The 9,285-nt window shown below is 35.4% G+C and overlaps 1 protein-coding gene across 1 annotated transcript; it reads right to left on the minus strand.

The window, feature by feature from the left end:
* Positions 1–4,928: 4,928 nt before the first annotated feature.
* Smp_138490 (hypothetical protein) lies at positions 4,929–5,255 on the minus strand (the record flags this gene model as incomplete). The annotated part of the gene is made up of 2 exons (XM_018799568.1): positions 4,929–5,056; positions 5,108–5,255. The coding sequence occupies 2 exons, from the start codon at positions 5,253–5,255 to the stop codon at positions 4,929–4,931; spliced, it is 276 nt and encodes a 91-aa protein (XP_018651344.1).
* Positions 5,256–9,285: the final 4,030 nt, after the last annotated feature.

Below are 9,285 nucleotides of genomic sequence, written 5' to 3' on the forward strand. Positions count from 1 at the left end.
CGACATGACAGTTAAAGTATCTTACCAAATTCGAGTCCTTTAAATGTACTAATTTCCCCTCTGAGTTGATGCTCTGAAAAAAGAAGCGTCTTAATCGATTGAAAATCGAACACTTTGTTGCACAAATTCAACAACAGAACAGAAAGAATAGGGAATTAGCAATACGTACCAAACTGGTCGTAGAAGATTACGAAAACAGATCGATACTAGACTATCTACATGGGATAGCACATAATTTGAATCTGCAAATATGAACATGTTAAACTGTGTTACGAGAGTTTTGTAATTTAAGTAACATTTACATCTACATTAAATTGATACTACCCTCTCTTGATGCTCTGTTTTGATGTACTATATTCAGTCAGTTAATGTATTGCTGGGATTATTTTATTGTATTAAGAAATCACCCTTTTAGGTTGAGTTATCAATGTGTCAGAATTTCAAATGTTTATGTCGCTTACCTACTTACACTTCTTACCCCACATAGTCTGTCGTAAAATATGAATAGTACATAATTTCCAGGACCAAAATAAGGTTGCGTTATGATCGAAAAAGGTAAATATCCACTTAAGAGTATGAGAAAGATGAATGAATTGAACACATTTAGGTGATAAACACAAATGACTAAAAATTAAAAACGTTAAAACAAAGTATCACTAATGAGTCGACTTTGTGTGGAAAATCACATAGTGTAATTACATCTTGAATATGACGCTTTAAGACATGTAGGTCAGGTTTGATTTGTTGAACCGCTTCAGTATTTTCAACAAAATCATTGACAAGATGCTGTTGTAACGTAGTTGGATTTTTGATTTATTCTAGCTAAGCTGAAAGAATGTCTCAACATTTCTGCCTGTCAAACGCAAATCTGAGTATGATTTTAACTGGGATAAATGATAGTCTGACTTGTATGGATACTTCATAATCCTGTGTTAATAATAATCACATGAGGTGCACCGAATATTGTGGTGCATGCAACCAATGTCGGTCGGAAGTGGAATACCTGGCAGTAGAAAACTGAGAAGATCGAGTTAAGGAGAATAGAAAGGAATTGTGAACTAAAAGAATCATACAGAATGTGAAGGACAAATGATGGAAATTCTAAAATGAAGTATTGAATGTATGATACTCATATTTTAGCAAGATATTTTGTAACTTTGTATAAAACAGTATATTGATTGTTCCCACCTGAGTGTTCGTTCACTACAATATGTTCCATCTGTTCATCTAATTAATATTAAGTAAAACTTAGTCTTTTTGCTCTCGTTATGTCGAACGTCAAAAACTGACGGTATAAAAGTTCATTGAGTTTCGCTGAAGAGAATAAGGAACAATGTTTTCGGGAATACACCTAACGAAGAGTTCCGACTATGACCTTTAAAAATTAAAATCGTCATATTTTTCACCCTTATTGTTCTTCATGTATTTCAAATTCATTCAAAAAATATAACCTAGGATGTAATTAGTCGACTTTACATACAATCGTTTCATTCGAAATTCTAATTAAATATTTTTTTCAAACAAATGGATACACATCCATTTTGTATACCATCACGTTTGCGCCGTAAATACTTAAATGTAATTAAGTCAACTACCTTTACATTTCTGATCACCTAAAGCTGACTAATAAATGTTTTCCGTTGGAAACCCAACACATACACACATCCTCTTAAATAGATTACCCCCTAGCTGTTCAAGATAGACGTACGGGATAATAAGACTTGGGTAATAAGGATGAAAATTTTTATCGAATTAGAGAAATTACAGTATTTACTGAAAGTAGGCTCTTTGCCATACGTTTGGAAAATAAAATTTGATCGGCTGTAAGATATAGAAACAGAGGGTAAATCAAACACGTTTCAAACACTTAAAGATATATATATATATATTCATCCCATGTTTACATACATTTTGTATTGTTTCATCTGTTGCTTGACCAGTAGTGATTCCAAAAACAGGATTTTTCCAATAAATGCTATGTAAACTACCAAGTTGCTTTGCTACTTTTTTGAGACGCTCGCGTGGATCTATTCGAAATCCAAGAAGATAAGATCCTGCCTGTAAACAAAACAAAATACAGACGTTGTTGTTGTTAAGTAACCATTGTGACTAATTCATTGCTGTGCTGTGAACTGAAATTCTTGCGTTATACTAACCTAAAACTCAGTGTTATTTTTCATATCTCAATAGAATAATTTTTACAGGATTGAAAACTCTGCATTTAAGAATAGAAAGGTGTTTTAACGTAAACTGATGCATGATTTTACCGGGAATTTACGCTACTGTGTCTAGGTGTTATCATAATCTACAAGTATGAGTCGTTAATTTGTTGGCCTATCCATTTAGCAATAAACGTTTTCATGCATATAGGTTTCGGTGTCGAGAAACTGATGCTTTACTGTTTAGCTCAAACAAAGGGAAAAATCGGGTAATAAGACGGTGTATTTCGTACAGAAAATTACAACTGGGAGGTATTCTAGGTTGTGAACTACACACAAGTTAATTCACAAATCAAATAAGACCATACGTATTTGGAAATGGGAAGGCATGAGACATTCGGAATAAAAACGTAACCAAGACTGTATATATTATGTTTCTTTAATATTAGGTTTTGATAGGGATAGTGAGATTTGATATGAATACGTGTATGTTTGGTAATAAATATTTTAATAAATTAACTAATAAGTGATTCCTAAATTTTTATGGATATTTAATCAAAATAATATCCATGTAGTTTGAAAATTCCCGTAGAATATTTAAAAACGAAGAATATTGCTGCAGATTATCATTTTCAATGACTTATTTATCAGGCTTCATAATTATAAATCCAAAACTAAGATTTTTTGTTACAATAGAAGAAGGATTACAGTTAATTAATCAATATTGTAAGTTTAAAATGACAAACTTTGGGTTGACTCCTTCTTCAACCGTACAAATTACTAACATAATAAGGCGACATGACTGGTATTCCTGAGAAGAGGTCATACATCAAGGCAAGAAAGATTAATTTTTGATCAAGATGATGAAGTCTAATCTCATTCAAAACAGATGAGTGAACTATAGGAATTATTGTGTCAGATTTGTTGTCACAATGATAGTGACGGCAATAATAATATTAAGAAAAATTAATAATTGGAGTACCGTGTAAAATAAGAAAAGTGAGCGTATGATTGGGGATAAGACAAACCTCTCAGAAGGGAGTGGAAATAATGGTGAAGGTGGGAGACACAAATGGAACCAAAAATTAAACGAAAACTTCTCAACAATACCAATGGTGTTGTTTTAGTGTGTTAGTAATTTGTAAGGTTTAAGAAGCAGTCAACCCAAAGTTTGTCATCTTAAACTTACATGGATTCATTCAACTGTAATCTTTCTTCTGTTGTAACAAAAAAATGTTAGTTTTGGACCTATAGTTGTAAAGCCTGATAAAGAAGTTATTGAAAACGATTATGTGCCATAATACTCTTCTTTTTAACGTTCATAAGTCTTCACATAAGCATCTGTTTCTCATAGTGAATCTTTATCGATCGAGATGGTGAGATGTATTACGTATGCTCATTTACCGACTACCTCGATGTGCGGTAATGGCTGGTGCAGAAGTAGGTTTGAAGAGAGTTAGGAGTGACCAAACCAAGACACAGTTTCGGTTCGTGAAGGCACTGAGTTTTGGAATAAACCATATAGGCAGGTATACACTAGCTGATTGTCGTCTGGGTGGTTGTTGTAACCAATGATTAATGACTTTCAGTGACATGGGTCAAAATATTCTTAACTGTTGTAAGTGCACTAGCTCTTTGTCTTCCCTCAGATTCTGAGCCTCTGAATTCCTCATAACTTTTCTTATTTCGCGGATTGATGTTTTTATGAATCGCAACTTCAATGACTAATTATGTCTAATTCCGCCAACTTTATTTCTAACTCTGCTACACCAAGATTTACCCTGACAGTATTATCGTGCAGTACTAATGAGGCTTGGAAAATTTAACCTGTGTACGCATGTGTCAAGTTCTACATCGTGTTGATTGAATGTCGGTATTTCTATCATTAAAACGGGGCTTCTAGATGAACAGCTAGGTATTGTTAAATACTCAGTAACTAAACACTACGGTTAGTCGTGTATTGATTACAGTTAGTGAGTTTCATTAGATAATAACGTCCAGCCATAATGAACCCTACGGTTCTTTATTACGGCCGTAGTAGGCGGGTATGTGAGCCAACATTATTCGTATCAACTTCAATCGAAGAGATAAAATCAGTTCTATGGTAAAAGAAAATTATTTCGACCTTTTTTAAAGAACCACCTATATATATAATATTAAAACGTACTGACTTTACTGACCTGCCGTGCAGTTTGAATTACGAGTGCTTCTCCAAACTTAGAGTTTCTGGTTGTAATCATTTGCTGAAGTAAGAATTTTAGTATTTTTCGACATAATTACTATCTGCAGGAAAGGGATGCTAATATTGAAGTTCCCGTTAATTATAGATGTCCAAACAAGTCGAAGATTTGTTACAAACAACTTCCCTAGATTCCCCTTGATAATTTATCTACTTCTGAAATTCAAGTACTTGATCAGATGAAAGATTCCATACTCCATCTATCTCATCAAACAAATTTTCTAATGGCAGTAACATAAGAAGGTTTCCTTTCGTTAGTGTCCCACGAACCCGCAACTCTCGATAAATTCTCGTAGAATCATACGCCCTTCAGAATATGAAAGGCTTTGAAGACGAAACTAACTTGTAAACTGTTGTAATATACTCCATCATTTTGGAATCACCAACGCCGTATTCAGCAAAAATAAATTCATATCTCGTTCCAGAAAAATTAGTAAGAACATCAACCGCCAAGCTTTTTCCAGCCACTTTCTAGCCATAAAGTGTATTTTCTCATATACTTACTGAATTAACATTCTTAAAACAAATATTTATGATGCAGCTAAAGCCAATAGCTTAAGTAATGTGAGTAATAGCATATCATTATTCCTACACAAACTGTTTCGCATTAAACTTTTAGATATCCAGAGCAACCTCAAGTTAGTAATGTATAAAGCCCCTGAAAAACAAGAAATTTTGCAACCTTGTCACATATTACACGAACAAACACCTTTGTCTCCATTATTTCCCTTTACATCTTCGACATTTTCTAAGAGTTTAAAGTTTAACTCTCCATGTCTGAAAACTAAACCGCAACGCGGAGCATCGAAGCGATCTTCCTTATCCTGCCACAACATTTCGTTGAAATATGACGACATATTTGGTTGGGCGCTGACTCTTATTTAGCAGTTGCGTTGTGACGACATACCATAGAAACAAAATAAGCCAGTCTTAAAAATTCCAATCGTCTAACTTTGTAGAGGAATGAAGCAAGGATTGTTTTATCGGATTAAAGAAAGTTTTATCCAAAAACATCGAAATTCTGAGGGTCAGATTACCTGAGAACCATATGAACAAGAAAACGGTAAATACTTCTTGATGTCACTGGAGACATTTGGCTAATATATAGGAACAAAACAAGGCGGCTTTAAACAGTAAGGTGGGTTTGGGAATTCCGAAGTTCCAGAGAGCGTGCTTAATGAGATTGATATCTCTTGATTATGGAAAAAGATTCAAACGCTCCTAGAATCCATCACGTTGCAAATAATAGGGGGTTTGATCCATGAATTGAAGGCCTCGTTTTTTAACTAGCTTCATTCGGTATAACAGCCAAATAAAAGTTAATTTTTTAGACTAGGAAAATATGTTGTTCCAAAAAACGTTCTAAATAGCCATTTATTTTTTAATTGAGAGTTGTATTGAAATGCATTATTATTGGTTTACTATAACAGGACAACAGGGTGTATGTATGTTACATTTTCGTAATAATAAGCCGGGAGATTAGTGAAGACTTTGTATGGTGACGAATTGTAGTCTTCTAAGAAACCACATTTACTTGATTTTAGGATATGTAAGCTCTTTGTTGTGACAGTCGTTAAAATATATCCATTTGGCCCGGGTTATTACTGTTGGGAATTTTATGGTAATTAGGATCTGCTTACTGAGTAACTGGTTGGATATTCATCAAATCCATTTCCTTCATGCAGTATATAGCAGACGTAACGTACATTCTCCAATCGGTTTAGTAACTAAACCGAGAACGTTTTAGAGCCGAGGAAAAATTTCTAACCCCAAGCCTAATCGCCCATCATGCTGTACCATTTCTACGTTGAACCGGAGATTCTTGGAGGTTGTGAAGTTTGGTGAACTTCGTTGAGGTCACAGAGAAACAATTCGGGTTAAGCGGTTGCACTCCATAATTCGTACCTTTCTAATTTTTTTCCCTCGAAAAATCACTTCGATAATCTTGGTTATTAGTGTTCATATTTCCTCACGGAATTAGTACTTTAATAAAACATTTTCATATATATACGATTGTACAGCTTGATAATAAATTCGTTGAAAAGAGATCCCTTCACTGAACTTCGTGTTTTAACTTCGACAAGACTTTATTTGTTTTATGGAGTAATCAAAGTCATCTTAGAACCTTGATGTCACGTTAGACAGTGACTGTCAGGTATTACTTCGATGAGAGCAAGGAGGTCACACTACTACCGAGTGGATCTACTATCCACATAGATGATACAAAATACCAGATGCTTTTTTTATTCTGTGTCTGTAAGTAAATGATATTAGTGGTAAGAAGTCTACGGTGCTACACTAAATGCAATGAGTTGGCTTGTAGACTCATGAGGATAACAGATGGGTTCGTAATTTTTGTTAGTTTGTGTGGTGCCAGAATGCAAATATTTAGGTTGTAGCAGTGTTATGCGACCAGAAGCGTAATTCATATTGTACAAAAGCTGACATGTATAGTGCATAGTAGTTACAAACTAACAATGGTCATGTGCCCAGTAAGTCAAAAGGTAAGGCCACAATTGTAATAGAGAGGAAGGAAACACATAATTTGAAATATAACCCAAGGTAATCATTCGTGATTGGTAAGGAAACACTAAGAAACGCAAACTGTACCAGGTATTTCAGATCTCTTGATGTGGCAATGAATCAGCAGAGAAGTAGGGGTCAAAATGAGGTAGTTTTCTGTAGTGAGAGATAATTAATTTGACATTCAGTAATGTACAGGAAATTGCAGGGTCGAATTCAGCAGTAATGGCGAGACCGTAACATATGGGGGACCTTTGAACGGCCCTCAGTGACCTTGAGAAATTTTATTAAGTCAGAAAACAGTCGGTATCGAGTACGAATGTAACATGCGAAACTAAAAAACAGTGTACACACTTCTTTGGCATGGTGTGAACACTTTTCAGGGTTAGAAAGAGGCTCTGCAGTTCTGGAACCATAATTCCTGCGACACAGTAACTCACCTATGTAACTCGCTGACAGTTTTCTGATGTCTATGCAGATCTCTTCAAATGTTAATGGGCCAACATCGATTCTGAGGTCCATAGGTGCGACTTCGATGTTGGGTGGGTTCAATGGAGCTGGTCGATTTCAGAGTTCTTTGAAGTGTTCTACCTACCCGTTTAGTTGTTCTTCATTGTTGGTGATTACCTTGCCTTCCTTGCTTTTCACTGGTCTTTCTGGTTTACGGTAATTTCCAGAGAGTTTCTTTGTTGTGTCATACAGTTGTCTCAGGCGGAGCTTCGCATTATATTTGCAAGTTTTTGCTTCCTTACACTCTGGAAATTTTTTTTAATATGTTCAACCATATATAACAATGACCTCCTTGGTATGTTGATGGAGTCGTTATCTACCTAATCTTCTTTAACACATCTTCGCCCACTGAATTTGTGTTTTCTAACAAATATTTCGTCTATTTCTACGATCCTGCTCCAAAGGATCCTTCCTCTAAAGGACTCATACAAGCTTGTCATTTCATTGCGCATATATCCTGACAGAATTCATACCGCTGAACTGACGAGGCTTCAGTTATACCTGAAACGTTGGTAGTCAGTGTTACTGATGTTTATATTACTCGGTTTACAACAATTATCATAATCTGTATTAGTCTCAATCGGTATCGAGCGAAAAAAATTTCGTTCTAGCAGACTTTAGCCGCCTACATATGCTACATAGAAATACGTCATCACGATAGTCTGCAAAATGTCTGGCAGTCATTTGGTCACCACTGTCACAAATGAAAGTACTTTCGGAGATCCTATTCATTGTAGCCTTACCGTTTCCTTTTAGTTCCTCTGTAACTCGATCATACGTGAGCATTGGGTCGCCGTGACCTTGTAATCACTCGCTAGCTTCTGTTGGCTCGTCCATGAAATTCGTCTTACAGCTTATTCATAAGTGAAGTCCTCCTTAACCAATATATACTTGTAGGATTCTGGTCTAGTTCGTCAATAATACTGCTCTAACAATAGACCTTAACTAAAGAATTGTAGATTTGTCATGATGTGGAAACCTAATCCACAAGATCTTACGTGGAAGTCATATCATTGTCTATTCTGACTTGTCGTATCTCAGCAATCTACGACACAACGTATGACGTTTGTAAAAAAGGGTTTAGTCTAAAGGTAGAATAATATATTTAGTGTAAATAAAGACAAATTATACAGAATGATCACGTCTGAGAGGCTCAGACATGCCATCCACTCGAGTTGAATTAATGTTCCTGCCTTCACCATCATTGAACTTCGCCTCGTGTTAAATGTCTAATGTTTATCTTCTCAGCTATCTCATGTTCAGCTTTGAGGATTGTATGTTTAGAATCAGTATCACCACATGCTTGTTGAAAACTCAATTTATGCAGTTTGAAAATTACGGTTTTTATGATGTTTGCATGCCCAAACCGATAATCCATTGATGAAGGTATTTCAGCATAGATCAAATAACATTTGTCATGTCGTAGGCTAGCTTGTTGTTAGAATTCATCAAAATAAGTGGCATCAGATGATCGATTGTCTCAGTTTTTTTGTCTGACTGTTGAATAACAGTTGTGGATTTTTCAAGCGTTTTCTGTGAGGAGTTGAAACTTCAAATAATAGTTGTATGCAGCTCCGCGTGCAAATAAGATGTGACTGATTCGTTGGGCGTAAAGAACGCTACCACCGTTAACTTATTGACAACTATATGTTTTTCAACATGTCACACACAATTCACAAGCTACGACGTACAAAGATGCAACTACGTAATGTGGTAAGCATCTAGATGGTGATAATGAATAGCTCCTCTGTATTTGGCGAAATAAGAAAAAAAATGTGGGTACGAATAAAGATGATAATACGTGAGTCATACTTATTTAGACTGGTATCGATGCGACAAGAAGCTACCTCCAAG

Source organism: Schistosoma mansoni, chromosome 3 (genome assembly GCF_000237925.1).
Source record: "Schistosoma mansoni strain Puerto Rico chromosome 3, complete genome".
NCBI lineage: Eukaryota > Metazoa > Platyhelminthes > Trematoda > Strigeidida > Schistosomatidae > Schistosoma > Schistosoma mansoni.